At 38.2% G+C, this 21,244-nt stretch overlaps 1 protein-coding gene across 4 annotated transcripts in view; it reads left to right on the top strand.

Annotated features, from left to right (window-relative positions):
- chst8 (carbohydrate (N-acetylgalactosamine 4-0) sulfotransferase 8) overlaps positions 1-17,115 on the top strand; it is a 263,837-nt gene extending 246,722 nt beyond the window's left edge. For all 4 annotated transcript variants that reach the window (XM_078944644.1, XM_004067502.5, XM_078944642.1 and 1 more), the window contains 2 exons: positions 10,679-10,716; positions 13,026-17,115. In XM_078944644.1, coding sequence (XP_078800770.1) covers positions 10,681-10,716; positions 13,026-14,192 — 1,203 coding nt within the window. In that variant the 5' untranslated portion in view covers positions 10,679-10,680 and the 3' untranslated portion in view covers positions 14,193-17,115. The remainder of the gene's footprint in view (positions 1-10,678; positions 10,717-13,025) is intronic.
- The last annotated feature ends 4,129 nt before the right edge of the window (positions 17,116-21,244 follow it).

The raw sequence follows: 21,244 nt of genomic DNA, 5'->3' as shown, positions 1-21,244 counted from the left end.
AGTTGCAAAAAATGGTTACTCAAGGTCGACACTCAAATTTCTGCCCTTTGATTAACAATCATGCAAACAAGATACCACTTATGATTTCTGACTTTTTAGCTTGTTCCCAACGTTGCTGCTTCATCTTTCATTTATTGGCAGTCAGCTGCACAAAATCCTCAGCAACAAGTTGTGCTCGCTAAATGACACCTCAGCTCTGGAGACCATGGAGCAACAGCCACCTGATGTGCGCATGAGCTATTTCAGGCATAAAGGAGTGTCAGTCAAAGTGACATCTTTTTGCAGCATTCACCCTCAAACACACACACACACACACACACACAGTCACAGTCTTCTCATTAGCACCAAGCTACAGAGGGCTTGAGTAAGTGCTGCTCCGCTCAGAAGTTCACATACACCTCTCTGCCTGTCAGAGCTCAATCACGCAAAGCACTGTGGGACCACAAGTCCCTGTGAAAAAAAAATATCTTGAAGCAAAAGTGTTGGAGCAGTTATTTCGATTGTTATTACCATCCCAGAATGAAGAAGGGAGAAATCTCTCACAGAGACTGTTTTAGAGCTCATTGTTGTACGGTGCTGCTTTTGTTGTTTGGTTGCTTATCATGAATAGTCGATGGGGAGAAACATAGAAGGCACAGCAAGGAGCATGAGGAAATTATAGGTTGCAGTTTGGAGGCCAGAAGTGATGTACTGAAGAGGAGTGGGGCGGCGGGGGGAAGAGCAGATAAGAGACTCTGAGAGGGATGGAGCACAAATCAGCATCTAGAGAGGAAAAGCATAACAATGGAGGGGATGCGGAGAAAAACAGAGGTGAATTTGAGCTAAGAAAGTGCTGGAGGCTAATCAGGAGTTGCTGTAAAAGCCTGGAGTGGTCCTGCGGGGTGGCTTGAGCCATAGAGGTGAGGCCTGTTTAGAATCCAGGGCTTCAAGGCCGCCTATAGAAAAGCCAAGACGTTTGGAGGTTTGAACCCAGCTGATGCTGGTATTTCTGTTCCCATTATTCCCAATGTAAGCTTCATTGAGGACTGTTTACATCAACGTCTGTGCTGCGATCAAATGTTTATTAAGGACCCACTCCAAAGAAAATTATGTTTTTGGTGTTTTTACCGTGTTCTTGCAGCCTTTTTCTCACGACAAATACAGTATATATATAGAAAATGAAGGTTAAAATTGCATTTTTGAGTTTTTCTTTATTCAAATTGTTGGGAACCAGGTCCAGACAAAAAAAATACTATTTGAAAAAGCTTTTAGTTGTCATGTACAACTAAAAGCAAAATATAAATCCATGTACATCTTTGTTTTCCTTGTCCGAGCTGGAATCTGCCTCACAACTGGACGGTTGGATAGCTCCGATGTCGCCATCTTTGATGCAACAGCAATGTATTGTTTAGGTTGTGAGGGGTTGTAAGCTAGCGAGAGAGATTGTAAACAATGGACGATGGGAAGTGGGGGCAGGCTTACTCTGCGCCACCAGTCCTGCCCACAACTTCTAAATTTCACAAATTCTAATAAACTCCTGATACTTTGGAGAGACTATGTCATAGAAAACGACACAGAGTTTTTTTGTTTGTTATACGTGCCTCATTTGGAATATTTTCAAAAAAATTCTAACAAACTTGAAAAAAAAGCCACTTCAGCCAAAGCAATCTCCTAATGTGTTTGTGTTTGTTGCAGCGTCATTTTATGTTGGACTTTTTTTTTGTTTTTTCTGTTTAGAGAGGAGCCTTTTAATAAAAATGTCCTTTGTTTCCAGCACAGCAGCATGTAAAAACTAGCTACAACTAGAAACTAGAATGTTTGCACAAATACATTTAGAACATTTAGAATACAGGAGTTTTTGTAAGTCGATCCTATCGTCTAATGAGGCCAGATGTGGGATCTCGTTTGTTGCCCTTTGTGTCTTCAACAGTTTCCACGGAGATGCTGTAAGGGCTGTTTCTCTGCTTCAGGCACAGAAAGTTTTAGAGTAGTTTAAAGAGAAATGCTAAAATATAGTTTTAGTTTGCTGCAGGGTTTTCCAGCAGACAATGATCAATAACCTTTGTTTAACTTGGGTCAAAACTTTGAAGAAACACCCAAGCAAAGATTTTAAAGTGAAAGAAAACGGTTAAAAATGCTTGTATAGCTCATCCTGAACTATTTCAAGTTTACCTAAAAATATTCAATAATTAGCAGCCAGGTTTAACTCATACAAGATTTTTAGGACCGCATGGTTGTTGATTTTTCTATGTTGGTCAAACATTTAACCTACATAATGTGGTACACGGAGAATAAGAGCGTTTAACGTCTGTGAAGAAGGTGTGTAACGATTCGTTTTAACAACCATTTGATTCATATCATCATTTTTGATAGGATTCATAGTCGATATTGGTTCACTTTAATCCAATTCGCTGAACGAAAATGGATCCAGGACATCTTTAGCAGAAACTTCAACCAGTGTGACTCAGAAATAAATACCTGGTGCTGAACAGTGCAGGTGAGGTTTTCCAGATTCCTTTAATTTCTTGCAAGAAAATTCTACCAAACTGGATGGTCAACATGTCTTAGCTAAATTCAGAGTTTTTCCACACACTGGACTGTATTGATAATCCAAATGGTACTTTCCAATTTTGATTATAATCTTTTAATTTCATTTTAAAACAATTTTTAATTGTACAGCTCAATTAATTGAACAACTTGCCTCACACAGATTGATCTAATTGGATCGTAGGGCTAAAACTTGATTCATCGATTAAGTTGATTAATTGTTACATCCCTTCTATGGAGTATTTAAGTATGAGATGTCTCTTTACTTAGGTGCAGAAATTTCAGACTACTAATGAATTACTAGGTCAGCAGCTAGTTTTTATATTAGAACTTAACTCTAATGTTCTAAAAGAGTCAATATTGTTCATAAAATGAATAGTTTACAGATTAAAGGCAGAGTAATCAATCAGAGCTCAAATAATTATTTCATTTTTTCTTCCTGATTTTAAACTTTTTTTAAACTTTGTTTTTTTTTGTTTTCATTTCCATTTTTATCTATTTAGCCCTTCGAAAAGACAGCAGGGAATACTGACCAAAAGATAGCAAATTATTCAAAAACAAGACGAAAAAATAAACTAGGTGGAAAATGAAACGGGAGTGAAAAAAGGGCAGCAGGTGATCAAATATGTACATTTTCCTGCTAGATTAAAAGCAAAAAAAAATACCTTTTATGAGGGTTAAAGAAAAGACATGTCTAATTTGCAATGGCAGTTCATTCCAAAGTTTTAGACCAAGAACAGAAAAACTGATTAGTTTTTACTAAGACGGGCTGAGGAACTTCAGGAATTTTTGTTGTTCAATATTTTCCCAATAATTCATCTTTTTTTTTTTTTACCAGCCTATGTTTAAACATTAGTTTCTCTAAAAATATAATTTTTTCTGGTTGATCAATCTAAATGCATTGATTATTTGGTACTTGCTGGCTGGTTTCCCACTGCAGAGGCAAACTTGTGTGTATGACATTGGGAAAATGTTTTCATCAAATCTATGGAGAGTCTCAGGGGAGTTCAAGGTCAGAGTCCATGTTTGCAGACCATGCAGTTTTAGGGAATGGGACAAGTTTCCATTAAATATTAAAATGACAACCAGGAAAAAAAATGTATACGTTGCAGTACTGCAGATGTGATTTGAGGTCCATGCAAACAGAATCAACTCGGTGATACATTGAATAAACGTAATGAAGATTGCTTTTATTTTTTTATCTTTTGAAACCAAACACATTAGACCTGCTATTTCACATTTGATAGACAAGGCTGCCGTCTGAGGGTGAAGCTCCACATTCACCAGCTTGACAAGCCTGTCCCCTTAACTATTCAGTTGGTATTCAGCCGTAGTCCCTGTTCTTTACTCACATGTCTGGACTCATCAGTCCCAGCTGTAATCAGGAGTGGTCTGACAGGAAAACAAGGGGTGTGTAAGGGAACGTGAAGCTAACTCAAATGAGAGGCTAGCGTAAACAGTGACAGGGCCAATTTCAGTTCCCAATCTCACTGCAAATAGAGGTGAACAGAGAAGCGCCGGGGCTTAACGAAGACATAGCAGCATCTGTTCACATCACCTCAGTCCTTCTCCGGTGTACCATGAGGTCATGATGAAAGGAATTGGCATTGACTTTAATCTAGACAATAAAAACGAGGGAGAAAGACATAAAAGTGGCCATCAAACGTTTTTTACTCAGTCGCTTCCTCAGACCATGCACAAAGCTTAAATGATTTTGTGGAAAAACTGGTCGGCAATCTTTTTCTCTTTTATTTATTTGAAGCTATATCAAAATCATTCAACCTTAGACCAAAACATCCACTGGGTAATAGAAAACAGAGACCCACATGATTACTTTTATCAAACAAATGATTTTCTCACATTATATTTGTGCAAAACTGACTCGATTCTACAAGTTGATGGTGATTTTAACATGTTTTCTTTCAGATAGACTTGCAGCTTTATAGTATCCTCTCTGCGTTTAACCACAATGCCCAAACCACCTCAATATAGAGGTTTTCAAACCTGGATTTACTGGCTTGAATGCAATGTGAGATGGAAATAAAGCCTTTGCTGGTGAATGCCCTCCACTACGTGACTGTTCTGTTCAAGCAGCAGCGGGTTAAGGAGAGGATGGAAGGTGGTGTTGCAGAAAAGGATCATTCAAACACAAACATGTATAGGCACCCGCAGCTTTGCAATATACCTGTTGAGCTCATAGGAATTTTTTTTCACATGAAATTGTGGTGGAATCCTTTTTTAGGCCCGGTCACACAGAATTTTGCCAGATGATTGAAGATTTCTTGTTTAGAAGACATTCAACCAGATTTGTCTTCATTTCAATATTGATATAAATATATTAGAGGGAGAATCTTGTTGTTCAGTTTATGAGATCAATAAAAATGTTTTATTCAAACGTTTTTGTTTTGTTTTTTGTTTTATTAGCCTGCATCAACATTTTATTGTGCAAATAAGAAGCCTTTTCACAGTCTGTGCTGGTCCCTGGTAACAGATTTTTAAGTGACAATGTAAACAAAATATTTATTTCTAACAACGGTAGTTATTTGATAACCAGAAATCGCATAGACACATCAAGATTTTGCTCAGAAGCTAAAAAAATGGAAGTCTTAATGAGTCAGACAATGAATTAAAAAATGTACAGCAGAATTTTCTGACAGATGCATTTGTGAATTCCATGTAAATGCAATTTTTTTCGGATTATTGCACATACAGAACCCCATCTTTTTAGGTTACAGTTCTTTTCTTTTGAGAGGATTGGTGCTTGAGAACATGTGATTCCTCTTTCATCATCTGGCTCCCTTTTCAGTGAGCTAATTGTCTGCATTAAAGTTTCAGTACAGCGCAGCTCAGCTCCACATGACAGTTTTCCCACCTCACAACAGAAGAGCTTTCCAAAATCCCTCATTACTTTGCATTTTCTGTATCCAAAACGCCTCCTGTTGTCATGGACAAGTAAACCCACAAAAGGATCACTGCAGCCTGCATACTCTGCCAATACATCCACAACTGCGCTGCATCTAAATAAGATATGTGCCAATTAAAGCCATTTGCACCTTGTTTCAGCTGGGATAATTCACTTAACCCTGAGCTTTCAGCTGACAGGTAGCATTTGTTTACACATCCCTCATCGTGCAAGCTGCCAAGCCCTCTTCCTCTTCATGATATTAAAACCAGCCGCCTCCCACCACACCCCCGCACAGCGCTCTGACTCTCTGTTTCCATGGAAATCTGCCCTGAGAAGTCTGTGCATGTCCCAACCTCGAAGGTACCCCAAGTAGAATCGACTCTGAGAATAGATTGTTGCCGAGATGTGTCGCCGCACTGCTAATTGTTGTCTTTTTTTGATCCACGGTTTTCACACCTTTTTCACATCCGACATCCAGGCTTTTGTGCTCAGGTTACCCCCATGAGAAAGTAATTTTATGTTACACAGAAAAAGAAAACCCTGTAATGAAACCTCAGTAGGAGTTAAAAGATAAAACTAAGTGGCTTTGACTTCTGTTTATTTGATCAAACCTAGATCACTGCGTAAAAATCCTTATAAAAACTATGATTTAGTTTTTAGGTGATGCCAGAAAAGTGAAGCATCTTTACCTGCATTTTAACACCAGCGTTTAGTTCTTGGTTCTGCTTTTGAACCTTTTACATAAACTGGAACTGTGGAGCAATGATGGAGATGATAATAAAGGGGCTGAGAAACTGCAAAGGTGCTCTTAAAATAGAGCAGAGGGTCCGTGGCAGCACTGCAGCTTCTTATCACTCTTACGCGCTCAGTTTGATTCTTGTTCTGAAGAAACAATTACAAGCCAAACTTAAGGTTATTTATGGTGCAGAAGGCACAGTGATTGAACAAAATGAGATGTTTGAGGAAACACTTTGAATTCTGCAGAGACGTATGACCACACAGTGTGGTAGAATGTTCTAATAATGTTCCATTGTATTATTTTGATGTAGAACTGAACTTTAGGAAACTAAAATATGAATGGATTTGACGTTAATTTTTGTTTTCTTGTTTGTTTGTTCACATACTTAATTTACACTTGATTATCTTGTAAGAAATACATGAATTCTTGAAAACCTTTTCTGTTCAGAACCCAGGTATTTATCTCTGAGTCACAATGGTTGAAGTTTTTGTTGAAGGTTTTCTGGATCTATTTTAGTTCAGCACATCAATTCTTGTTAAATAAACCAATATCAAATATAAATCATATTGGTAACCAAAAAGGATAATATTTTTAAGGGGAATAGCTGCACCCCTAACACTAAGTATTGAGTGCCATCGGAATTTGGACACAACCAAATATGATGTGCTTCCGCCACAAAGTAGGTCTAAAACTTTCCACATCTTCATTTTCATCCATGAGAAAGATGCACACAAGCCCTAAATGTTCGGTGTTTAGTGTTTAGAGAGTCTCTTCTGGCACGTTTAATCTCAAATCTCTAGTTGCTCACCCATCACCTCCTCCTCCGCCCCACAGCAACCAACTGCTCTCTCTTGCCCAGTCCTGCAGGAATTCAGCACAAGCTGAAACACCGTTTCATCTCTTACCACAACAAGTTAAAACATCAATGAACCAGAGCTCAGAGCCTAATGCCTTCACTTTCAAGCACTTTTCAGCTGATAAACCACACTAGCACGCCTGTGCCTCGTGTTCCCCCAAAGAGTCAAGCGGAGGAGGAATCGGTTGAGCAGAGTGCAGGTGTAGGTAAAAAAGAGGAGTGCAGGTGGTTGGGGTCACGCTGGCTCAGCATGGCGAATGACTAATCAAAGGTTTATGGTGGCGCAGCATGGCTGCCTGGTCTGAATGGTGGGCTGCAAGGAGGCACGCCTCGTCTGGCTTTCAGCTCCCTCCTGCACTGTCTCTGGTGGAAAGCAAGAATTCTGCCACAATGCTGGGCCACAAGCCCTCACTTAACAAGCTCATTATTTCACATTGTTTTTGCTCTGTGCTCCTCCTCGGTGGCAGGGCAAAAGATGATGTTTGATGTATGCCTCTGCTAAAAACGCTGCACAAGGATAATGGATCTGCTAATGATGTGACTCTTGCTCATGTGGATTCTTGCCTTAATGCCAGGCAGATCATGAATATTCAGAGGCTATGTCTCTGAAGAAAATGTGGCAGCTCAAGGTTATTATAGAGGGCAACAAAGGACAAGTCTCTAAAGCTGGTTTGGCTTTTTTTTATTATCTGCAAAATTACTAGAAAAGAAAATACCCGACCATCAGCACAAAATAAAGAGATTTACTGACTTCAAATTTAGCACAGCCTCAAACCCCAAACAGGAACAGGATATGTTATGAGTCGAGATTAGAAGCACAATTCGATTTCTAAGTTAGACTCCTCCTTACATTCAAGACCATATCAGATCATCTTTTGATCTGTTTAAGAAATGCTTAAGAAGTGGAAGAAGTGGTCTTTTCATTATGACAATGCAGTTTTTAGCCAAAAACAAAAATATGTTTTCGTCTTTTTTTTTACATAGTTTCTGCAGAGCAGCAATAGTTTATTGGAAATTAGTCTCTGAGTAGTGGACAGATCAGAGCACCCTTTCGCCACTCTTTCCCTTCCTGTCAAGCTGCGTTTACAACAGCTGCGTCGACTTGCGTTCAGTGGTCACTTCAATGAAAAGTCTGTGAAAACGCTGGTCAACAGGAATTTTAGGCCTCCACATCCAGAACGCCTACAATAACGCATCGCCACGCAGGTTTTAGAGTCAGGTCGTGGGTTCTACGTACAGAATGGGCATTTAGTGATCTGAAGTTCAACCAGTTGAAATTTTTGGCTGCTTTCACACGACAATGTGCCACTCGGATTTGGTAGTGAGATAGATAGATAGATAGATAGATAGATAGATAGATAGATAGATAGATAGATAGATAGATAGATAGATAGATAGATAGATAGATAGATAGATAGATAGATAGATAGATAGATAGATAGATAGATAGATAGATAGATAGATAGATAGATAGATAGATAGATAGATAGATAGATAGATAGATAGATAGATAGATAGATAGATAGATAGATAGATAGATAGATAGATAGATAGATAGATAGATAGATAGATAGATAGATAGATAGATAGATAGATAGATAGATAGATAGATCTTTATTTGTCATTGTCACAGGTCAAATGACAGAAGTACCAGGGTTAGGGTGCATTTTTTTGTCTGCTCCTGATTCACAATGATTTGGAAGAAGATACTATCATCAATGCAATTTTAGACCTAATATTCCAAATATCTGTCCTCCATTATCAGAAAAATGCCTCAAGAACATGTTAAAAACAGCAAATATACAATTTTTATCTCTGCTCCTTGCTTTGTGTAGAACCTTTACGACTTGTTATACAAAAAAAATTAGAGGACATTCAACTTAGAGACCTTTTTAAGCAACTCAATTTGTTCCACAACAGAAACAATGAAACAATTTTCAAAGCAACCACATTTTTGGTCCGCCTGTTTGAATCACTTCTCAATGTGGAATTACTGGTGTTAATTTTTTTATTTTTGTATCATGCCCTCTGATGCTTCCCTCTTAACAATCAATCATTGTTTCAGTGTGCAGCAGTAGAAATCAATAGCATAGCTATACTGAGTCGAATTGAGTGAGTGTGAAATTGCAATCAAACAGAAACTATTAGCCTCAACCAAGTGGATACCACAGAGATAAATTATGTTTTCAAAGCCCCATAACATTTGTTTACATAGTAATATTACTTGTTTCATTCGCGCTCTGTCATGAAAAAATGTTCCTCTTATGAAATGTAATTTTGGCAGCTCACATGAGGGGAAATTGCTTTTCAGAGGCAGAATCCTCACTGTTTGTAACCAATTTAAGGCTTCGATTTATCAAATCAGCTCACTCTTTGTTGAACAGGACGGTCCATTCAGCAGAATTACATCACATTTCAAATTTTACACGGCATGCCGTCTGTGAGAGCACAAAGGAGAAGTGGGAGAGACGATATTGACATCATCAGCCATGACAAACTTGTAACAAGAGTGAGACACGAGACCGCTTAGAAGGAAGCAAGCAAACCCTCCGAGATTTCAATTACCACCCTGATGGGGTTTTCGGATCGATAGAGAAGCGTGTGCCTCAACAAGTTGCTTGGGGATAGCGAGGTCTCGGCCTCTGCAGTTTCGGGCTGCTCCCTTTGTTGCATTCAGATGTCTTTTTGTGGGAGTGGTGTGATAAATATTCATGTTTTTCATGCGTGGTGGCGTAAATTGAACTCGAAGATGTGCATCCCACCTGTATGAGCATTACAAAACACTCTATGAAGTGACACAGCCGCATCCAAACAGGATTTCACTTCAACCAACCCCTCTTTTTTCCCTCCCTCCCCCCACTTTTTCCTCACTGTTGTTAAGAAGAATGAAGACAGAGGTTGAACACACAAAGCCATAACACAGGGCTCTCCGGTGCATACTAATCTGAAACACACTGCATCAGGGCAGCGTGTTTCATTCCCTCCCCACTGAGGCGTGTCTAAGTGGGAGTTAGGCTCTGCACATCCCATCACTTACCGAGGCTTGTGGCCTGCCCTTTCCCTCACCCCCTCCCCCAAATCCCCCCATGTGCAGGTTCCTATCACTTCCGCTATCAAATTGGAAGTGACAGGTTACTCAGGCAGAGGTGTCTTCACTCACCCATCAGCAGCCCCACTCAGAGCCGTCAGCCTGATTACATATCAGCCCGATTGGGGAAGCTCAGGAAAGGAGATGTCCAACTGGAGACAGACCGCTAAACACATCGTCTGTCCTGCTGCTGCACATCTGCCAATACATATCCCACCTACCCCAACGCCCCCAGGCTGCCACTAAACCAATCTGTGGGTCTCCATCGCTCTCCTGCTGTCTTGGAGAAATTCAGACAGATGCAACTTTCTTTTTGTCCTGTCAAATTTCATGTTTACTCATTTTCTGTTTCAGAGTTTTATCTTTCTGTGTTTCAGCCACAAGACTTTAAACAAGTGACTAAAGTCATTAAGCTCCTCCTCACGTTTTAATCCACCTAACTGTGTAATTTTGAGAAAATGTCTGATTCATCAAGAGCATCGGGACAAAAATGACCAAAAAAATTAATAAAAGAAGTTTCTTCAACTGAGCACTGACTGTTTTCATTTTCTTCTGTTTCCCCAGCTATGAGGCTCGCCTCCACTCTGCGGCAGTCCAGAGAGGTATGAGTTTACTCCGTCTCTCCCAGCACACAGGCACACGGTTTGCTCCCACCACCTGTTATCTATAGCGAAAAAAGCAACTGTCAGCCTTGTACCTCTCAGCGAGTCTGATAACATCTGTGTCGAGAGGCTGACCTCACACTGTGCACTCAGTCACTCCAGCGAGTAAACGACCCCAGCTGAACAAGGCCAGACTCCTCACGGTGTGAAGAACACCGCCACCTTTTCTTCTTTCATGTCTTCTTGAAAGTTTTTTTCTTTTGTTTGATTTACTTTTATTACGTTCAAACCCAAAGCACTCAGTGTGTGTTCTGATTTTCCCCTATGTGAAAACAAGTTTCTTTTTTGAAAAAAAGATGTAAAAGTTCACTTAAAAATGTGTGCATGATTCTGTTTCATCAGCTAGCTTCACACTAACATCTATGGAGAAACAATGATAAACATTTTCTTTGTTGTTACCGTTGACTGTATATGAGAGCTGGACTGAGCGAATGTGACCCCAATGGCTAATGGCCAATTTTCGGTTCCAATGAAACAAAGTCAATTTAGTCGCCACCTTTTTCGCAATACAGATGCCAACATGTTGGAACCAGATGACTTCAGGAAGCAGCAATTAGTCTGAGCTGATCTGAGTCATTGACTGTTTAAGAGAACTGGACTGAGCAACTCCTCCCCCCTCACGTTCCAAACAGGAAATACCTGCTGGTTCCAAGAAGCCAACATCCCTTAGACTTCAATAGAGAAATAGACAGCTGTTTCTCAGTCATTTGATTAGTCAGAAAAACTATTCCTGCTCTGCTACCTCTTTTTTTTTTTTTTACATTTTCTAGCTAATCCTATTTTTTTCCCCTAAATTATCAGATGTCTCAATAAAATCATGCGATATCCAATGGTCCCTACCTCAGTGTTTGGTAGACAGATTCTCCCAAGCCTGCTATCAGTAGAAGGGGTGTGGACTTCAAATAAGATCACTCCTGACTGACGACAGTTGTTGCCACGGAAACGTTGATTCAGACTGACTTGGAGCAATCACTGTCATCTGGCATCAACATGACGATGTCGGTATCGTGGAAAAATGGCAACTGAATTGGTTTCAAATTGCTGGAGCTGGAAGTAACGCATTTTCTATGGGTGACGTCACACTCACTCAGTCCAGTTCTCTAATACAGTCAATGGTCTGAGTCATCATCATATGGCAACCACTCTCACCAATCAGGAGTGAGCTTGTTAGAAATCCCTCGTGACATTTTTACATCATAGTAAAAATAAACCTTTCACTTAAAAGTGGGCTAAACAGAATCTGTCAAGCAAACGTTTCTAACGTTTGACACGGGGGCCATCAGACACCCCTGCGGAAGCAACCGTCCTCCACTTCACGTCAGACAGTTCAGGCTTCCACATTGTCTGTTAATTTCTCATGACAGACACCTCCTCGTCAGCCATTATCCCTTCAAAATAAAATTTTAACCATGTGCAGATTTGTTTACAAAAACTGTTCGATTGGAATTTTGAGCAGATTTTCTCTCATAAGTTCAATCAAAATTGTAGCAAATAGCAAATACTGGCATAAACAAAACTGAGAATTACTTGATCATTTAATTTAGGGATCAGGAAAGTGAACTTCCTTCAAATGGAGAGGACAAACAATTTTTTCTCTGGCTCAACTGACCCTTCTCAACCTATTGTCTCTTCTCTTCCTATCTTTATTTGCAACTATAAAAGTCTCAACCTTATTCCCAAATCTGGAGACTGCCTAGAATATACAGACTCCTGCAGGAGGAAGGAGCAAGCAATCGTTTCTCCTCTAGAAGTCCCTGCAGGTGAAAAAAAGTGGCTTTTTAAGTGAAGAAGAGAAGGACCTGCATGGTCCCATCACCTTGCCTGCTGTAAAACCTAAATTAGACATTCAGTCTAATGGTTTTATGATGCCATTATACTATTTAATTGAAACAAAAAAGTGGGAAAGTGTGGACGCCTTGGGGATCCTCTGATGGTCATCAGGCAGTAGATAATTTTAAATTAGGTTCCTACCTGGGTTGTTATAAGGTATTTATATGGTATTACAACTCATTTCACTGACGGGTCACCGATGGCATTGGACTCTCTACATTAACCTGTCAAAGTTAGACACTTGAGTACTTATTGAACAGCACCATCAAGTGGTCAACCTGAGAATGTAGGCTCTTAATTTTCATTGGAGGAGAGTTTGGATCTCATTCATCATTAAATACAAATATATTTATTTCTTGTTTTTACGTTCACATTTTACTGTAAAACAAATACATCTGCATGTTTATATTGTTTTACAGACTCTATCCACACAAGACAAAGAGAGGCACAAATCGTACGGTTACCAGAGGGCCCAAACACCAGAAGGTGTCCTGACCAGCCTGATTCCCCCTATGCAGTTCCCTCACACTGAGAGGAGGAAGCAGAAGGCCTTCGCGATGTCTCAGGAGCATGATATGGACTCCCTTCATGTCACTAAACGACAGCTGAAGCTGCTGAAAACAAGTCCACTCGTCATACTAAATAAAAACAGTGGCTTCTCAAACTCCTCCGTCTTTGCAGCATCTTCATCCCTCTCCGTTTCACCTCTAGATTCCTCTTCCAGCTCTTCAGGCTCAGCACTCCAAGGAAGCTGGAAGTTCTTTAGTATTCTTGAAGCCCGCAAGCAATTGATGAAAGAGATCTGTGCAAAGTACAAAGGCAGCATCTCCAAGATCATTACAAGGAGTCATGTGAAGCACCTCTATGTGGAGGACAAGCACAAGCTCTTGTACTGCCAAGTTCCCAAAACAGGGTGCTCAAACTGGAAGAGGACTCTCATGGTGCTAGCAGGCAAGGCCTCCAATGTTCAGAACATTCAACATGACACAGTGCACTATGGTGGACATCTCAAGAAGCTTGAAAGCTTCAGCCAAAAGGAGATCATGCATCGTTTGGAAACCTACAAAAAGTTTGTGTTTGTTCGTGAGCCTTTTGAGAGGATTGTGTCGGCTTACAGGGATAAGTTAGAGAATCCCAACGACTACTACCACAACTTGTTTGGAAAGCCCATTATATCCAAATATAGACTCAACCCATCCGAGGAAGCCCTCAGGACAGGTAGTGGAGTCATGTTCAAGGAGTTTATCCAATACCTGTTGGATGTCCATCGGCCTGTGGGGATGGACATCCACTGGGATCAGGTCAACCAGCTCTGCCACCCCTGTCTCATACACTATGATTTCATTGGCAAGTTTGAGAACATGGGAGAGGAGTCCAACTTTCTTTTACGGCTCATTGGTGCACCGCTAAGCCTCACTCTACCCACTTTTAAAGATAGAAACCCTGGAGACAAGCGAACCTCCCTGGAAATCACAAAGAAGTATTTTTCACAGCTCAGCATGTTAGAGAGGCAGAGACTATATGACTTTTACTACATGGACTATCTGATGTTTAACTACTCTAAACCTTTCAAAGATTTATATTGATGTACTCTTGTAATTCTTCAATCAGTTACATTCCACTGCATCTTAACCCTGACAGGAATCGAACCATGAAGACGTTCATTTAACATTCTCACAAGTCTTTGAAAGGATGCTGGGGGTTCAGAGAGACCCAGGTTTATTTGATTTTTTTAAAAGCAGATTCTTGTTTAGCAGATAAGTTATTTTTGGGGAGAAAACCTGTCTAGAATAATTAATATGATTCTGAATCAGACATAGTAAACTACCTTGGATGTTTAAAAAAATGTATATTTTACAAGCAACTGATGTGATAGTAGAGATATTAAATATATTAGGGGTGTAACGATTCATTTTAACAACCAATTGATTCCTATCATCATTTCTGGTTACCGATACAATTCAAAGTTAATATTGGTTCATTTTAAGCGATTGGATTTCCTGACCTAAAATGAATCCAGGACATGTTTGGGCAAAAACTTCAATCAGTGTTAAAATGTAGAAGCAAACAAGTAAACAAGAATGAATGGAAAATCCATTTACATTTTAGTTATACAAAGTTTAGCCCACTGTTGTTTTTCCATGTCAAAATAACACAAATGGAACAGTATTAGAACCATCTATCACACTGTATGGTCACATGTCTTTGCAAAATTCCTAGTTAAACTGTAATGATAGTTTGATCAGTTTTTGCTTCCATCACACTTGTGTCATCCACTGTAATGCACTCGGTCGTTTTTACATTATAGTAAAATAAACCTACCATGTCTCAATTCCAATGGTATTTTCCAATATCGACTATAATCGATATATTTCGTTTTCAAAGGATTTCTAATACTATAGGCAAATTCGATTAACACCTTCCTAAGACAGATTGATCTGGTTGGATCGTAGAAATAAATCAATTCATGGATTATTTGTTACACACCTAATATATATATATATATATATATATATATATATATATATATATATATATATATATATATATATATATATATATATATATATATATATATTCTTGTTCAACTGCTTTAACCAATGCCTCACTGTGAGTCAACAAAGACTGCTATAATTAAAGAAACTTACGTTCAAAATGATCCAAACGTTTTTGTTCTTTTAATCAAATCCTTTTACAGGAAAAACATAAGGAATTGTGACTTAATTGTCCAGATCAACTCCTTTACTTATTTTTAAAATATTTTCATTTACTATTTGATTTGGAGCAGGTTCGACATACCTCTTTGCATCATTCCAAACTAATGCAACTCTATTTTGTGAATGGCTTTAACAAGTATAAACCATAACAGAATTCAGCTCTAATTATTCCGAACTTGTGTTGAATGCTGCCTACTCAGACGCTTTGTGCACTTTTTGTAGCATTTTTTATACTTCTAACTTTGCTGGTTTGTGCTGTGTTCTAACACTTTTGTGGGCTGTGGTTTTCTGCACCACCAAGGCTCCTCCATGTGCAGTTAAACTAAGGACATCTACCCTCCTGCTGGGTTCAAACTGTTGTTGCCACTATTTCCTAGCACCTGTTGTTGTTCAGACTTCCCACTCAATAATTCTTCTCTTGAAATATACAAACACCGAAAACATACGCTTAGATTGAGTTTTTGCTGTGTTTTCCAGAGCGTTGCACCTTACACAGACAGCTTTTATTCAGCAGCCCTCTATATGCATCACCACCATCCCTGTACAGGCTTCTGCTCTGACTCTACTGTGTAGAATTGTATAACAGGCATTCAGATAACTTTATATTTTTCTATGTATTTGTGAAGAGATGTTTAACTTGTTTATATGCTCTCTGTCCCTCTTTTAGTAACTCCTGTGTAATGTGTTGTGGCACTGATGAAGAGTTTCTTTCCAAAAACGAAATATCCACCAGCGGAAAGCCACACTTCTAATCCACATCAAGCTAAATAAAAAAAAATGGTATTAATTTCCTCAACAATCCCTGGATGATAAAATTATAAGGCTGGTTGATCTAGAGGCAGAAGAAGATTTTATTAACAGGAAATGGATATATATCATTTTGGAAATTAGCTCTGTGATTACCCATCCCTCGTTTGAATTATAGACTGTTTATATGAGCTTCACTCCTCCTAGTAATTATCATTTTATCTTCAACTCCTCTTTGTGAGTTTGCCAACCTCTTTGCAGCATTTTAAAACACTCAGATGCTCCTGATTTTGGCCAAAGCTACTGTTTACTGTGTGGAATATTGTTTTTTTATCATTCCAGCACATAGTAACGCTAAATTTTATGCACACAAGCAGATCTAAGCAACTTATTGTTGTTAAAATATAATTTGTGATTTTACAGGTTGGTAATAAAAAACATTTTTCATGTGAGGGGAACTTGCTGAAAAGATGTGAGATCCACTAGGATACATAATCTCTTTAATCTAACAGCAAAGTGGGGTTTGCTCTGTCGTGATGTTTGTTATGGTTCAGCTCCTGTAAAATATTTTCCCTTTTCTGCTATTCTATGCTGCACACTGGAAATATCATCACAAAAAATGTTATATAATCAATTTCCTGGGGAAAGAGGGATATATGTTCAAAAAATTTACTATAATCAGGCTTTCCTTGTGTTATCTTTTCAAATGTTCCTTTTAAAATGAGCTGCTTTTTTTGTCATTCTAGGATTTTGTCCAGATTGTGGTCTGACAGTATAGCCAAGTTCTGTCAAAAATACAGTTTTCGTATCTAGATGAGGCTTAATCTCTTTTGCCCTACAGCTAATGTGGTACGTGGGTGTGTGGAACATATGTAACCATAGCATAATTCCAGTAACAAGTGAATGTATAACTAATTGTTGGTGCGAACATTTAGAAAAGATGATCTTATGCCCTTTGCCTTATTTTACACTGCCAATCAAATGGTGTCTTTCAGGAAGATAATTTTCAGGTAATGAGTGTAAACTAATAAATTGTCTTTTAGCATTTGTAATGTTTTTGACTCTTTTTTTTTAATGCACATGTATTTGTTATGCACCTAAAGCAGTTTCTGAAAATGAAGGAATAATTACTCGGATAAGAATCGTCCATGGAATAATTAACAAACTGTTTATTTTAAACATAAGAGGTTTTTTCAATCACACATTATTGTTTGGGCCTAGGTTGTGATAGTAATTGGAAACAACAAAAATTACATCCAATTTAAAATTTTTAAATGTGTCTGTGTTGGATCAAAAAAAGAAATAAAAAGTTTTTGCTGCTTCTGCCTTAGGCTCCAATGAGTCTAATCAAGATAAAGCGTGTATAGATAATAGATGTGTGTACTCCGGCTAAACGTTTTGCCTTTTTTTTTATATAAACGTTGCATTTTCTTAAACAGAAATGGAATGCATCAAATATGTATCACGCACTGGATCTAAGACATTTATGTATTTGGGTAAAACAAGTGTGGAGTATTAATTATGCCTGTGAGCATGTCGTGAGAAATCCAAACTTAGGTATAAAATTTGACTTTTTTTTTTCTTTTCTTGACTGTATTAGTTGGAAAAAAGTTTGATGAGATTTCTTTTAAAAATAAAACGAATTGGTTTAAACATAGATCGGTTAAAAAAAATTAAAATAATATATTTTTTTGTTGCTAAATAATATCAGCCCATTGGTGAAAATACAGATTTCAGCAAGTTTTGCCATATATTACCCTCTACAGCACGTGTCAAACTCATGCCCACGGGCCAAATGCGGCCCGCCATGTCATTTTCTGTGACCCACGAGAGCATAAAAGTTTTTAAATTCTTAGAATAAAAAATAAAAATTGGTGTGTATTTATTCAAATCTAGGGGGAATCAGACTTGAAATATGGGAATGGGCAACTATACATTAGTACTTAAACACTGTCCATATAACCTAACCTGTCAGAATCAAATGTAAAGGGATTTATGCTAGAGTAACAAGCAAACATATGTTTTCCATGCAACTGAAATTGTCACTTAAAAAGTTATTATAAATAAATAACAAGTTATTTCACGTTAAGGAGTAGTTACATTTATTTTTCATTACATTTAGTTACATGTATAAGTTATATCTGGCCCTTTGAGGGCAGCCGCTATGCTGATGTGGCCCGCAGTGTGAATGAGTTTGACACCCCTGCTCTACAGGCCCATAAATTAGTGCTGCTTCATTTTACAAAAAAAGTCATCTGTATGGCTTTTTACCTGAAAAATACACAGACAAAAAATTATTTCCAACAGAAGCTTTATGCACAACGCTGGGATGACCATATTATATGTGAGACCTATATCTAAATCTTAAATCTTACTTCTCTTGCCTTTTTGTTATTTTTTATTTTTTTACAAGTGTGGCACATAAGTCCCACAGTTGATAGGATTTTGTCATAAAAATAGTTTTATAGACTGTCTGTCAAAGAAAAGTGGACCTTTTTGTTGTTGTTGATGTAAAGACAAATTGTAATGCACCCCATGTGACACCCCATAATTATATTTGTTATTGTTGTTGTTTACCTTCGGCCACATCCCATCAGAGGTCGCCACAGCAAATCAGCTTACACCGATCCGTACACACGGTTTGGCAGAGAGTTTTACGCCGGATGCCCTTCCTGACACAACCCTGTATTTTATCCAGGCTACATAAGCTGTTGTGTAAAGAGTCTTGCCTAGGGAAGTTAAACATTAACAGTGTATACATATGACAATGGAAATACGTTTTTATGTGTTAAACTGAGCACAAATGCAAGTGCAGATGGACAGGTGTAGGAAGGTAAAATGACAGGTCCACTGGCTCCCAATTTAGTTTTGAACCCATTTTAAGAGTTTAGTTCTTACGTTAGACTTCTACATGGTCAGGCCACCCAATACATCTCTAAGACAAACTACAAAACCGCAATGCTAATGTGTAAAATGCTGCCTTGCTCAAATTATTGTAGTTTTTATTTTATTTTAACCCCTTCATGCATGAATTTATTTCCAATTAACTGAAAAATATTCTTCAGTGTTTTTTCAGTGCAAGTTGGTGCTAAATTAAGTGGATTAACCCTTGTGCTATCCTAGGCACTTTAAAATTGGAAGTTGGGTCATCTAGACCCACCAGAAAGCGCGCTGAACCTTTCTTCTTTTTGTGAACCTACTGGATTACTTGAAATCTTTCCACCTTTATCCACCTTTGTCATGGTAGGGATGACACGTCAATGTAAGGGTGGGGTCATAGGATAGCACAAGGGTTAAATGGTTTGCTGCAGATTAGCAACATGAAGGGGTTTTTGTGAGGGATCGAGCGGCCAAAGAGGACAACAGAAGTTTCACAAAAATGAAAATTTTAATTTTCTCAAAAAATGTAAAAAGATGAACAAACTGGGCCCGTAAAAGAGGTCAACAGAAACATAATTAACTCAGGCAATAACTTTAACTTAACCAACTGAACAGACCAAGTAACAGAAACAAACTGACCTAACCAAAGACACAACAGGGGAACATATATAGTGGCTGATCAGACCACTTGAGAAACATGGGGGGGAACTAACATGACTACAAAAGACATTTAACAAAGACTATAAAGACAAGACTAAACACAAAACTTGGCCTCTTAGTGGAAGAGAAAAATCATCAAAAGTGGAACAAAATGAATAATGAACAACAGAAGCAAAGCAAATAAACATTAAATAAGTCCATTGGTTTCTCCCCTGGAGGCTTCAGTAGATGGTGCCTTCCTAATTGCCTGGCTGGAGTATTTAAAGGCTGTGAAGACTTGAGCTCCTCCTTTGCCAGTCCTCACAGCACAGCTCCAGGAACAGAACCTCAGCCACACCCGTAGCGACCAGTAGCCCCCTCAGCACTGGCAACTCAAAAACAGGTGACATTAATTAAACAAACCAAAATAAGTAAACTAAACAAGTGTCCATGTGCTAGAAATTATTGAAAATAAATAAATGTATATTTTAACTCAAAGAAATGTGTGCATTTATTTAAGAATAAAGAATCTGAAATAATAAAATTAAAAAGAAAGTGTGCAATGCTGAAGGGAGGTTACCGCCATGTTGTTTGTGGGTGTGGCAGGGTATGCTGCCATCACAGTTTTAAAAAAAAGTAAAATGAATTTAAAATAATATGTTATTAATATTAGGCCATTTTTAAGTGACCGAGATACACTAAGTAGCCTATATAATAAATGTCTTAATAAAAAGTTAGTTATTTGGTGCCAGTAAATGGTAAAAAGAAAATGTGTTGATGATTTTTCAAATTTTGAAATAACCAAAAGTTGACAATAATTACCTTATTAACCCTTGTGCTATCTTAGATGACCCCACCCTTACATTGACGTGTTCTCCCTACCATGACAAAGGTGGATAAAGGTGGAAAATTTCATGTAATCCATGGACACCAGTGAAGATCACAAATCATTGAAGAAAAAAGGTTCAGAGCACTGTCTAGTGGGTCTAGATGACCCAACTCCCAACGGTAAAGTGCCTAGGATAGCACAAGGGTTAAACTTAAGAACAGCTCATTTCTTTGGGTTTTTCAACTGCTTGTTTTGAGGGGAAAAAAAGAAACATTGCAGAATTTACTGGGAAATATAAATACTGATGAAGAGGCTTTTACATTCACTTCTCAATGGCTATTTTATTCGCCGTTTCCATCCACCAAAACCTCTGACACCAGTTAGAGTTCAGTTTATAACTGTACAAACAGCCATTAAATGATTTGCTTTGTTTTACTAACTGTGATCAAATAAAAAGACAGCATCAATGAAAAGGTAAATATCTCTTAAACATAAAGCATAAAACATCAGCTAAGCACCACAAATGGTTAACTCTGGAAGGAGTTTTTACAACAAAAGTATTTTTTATTAGTTTATTAATGAAGCTAAATCGCCGCCATATACACACCAGCACACAGTGAAATCCTAGTGTCTGTCATTTAACTGAAATTGCAACACAAATACATGTTTGCTGGTTAATAAGCAACTATTCAGCCTGAAGGGATTGCATATTATTATCTCTAAATGCAATCTTGTAAAAAGTTTTACAAAATACCCTTTACAAATGTTTAATGTATACGAGTAAAACTACATTTGGAGATCTGACTGCTTTTAAATTGATGTTTGA

This window comes from Oryzias latipes, chromosome 3, assembly GCF_053564925.1.
Source record: "Oryzias latipes strain Hd-rR chromosome 3, Olatipes_Hd-rR_3.1".
Lineage (NCBI taxonomy): Eukaryota > Metazoa > Chordata > Actinopteri > Beloniformes > Adrianichthyidae > Oryzias > Oryzias latipes.
Note: the sequence above shows the minus strand (reverse complement) of the source record. Positions and strands in the feature narration are given on the sequence as shown.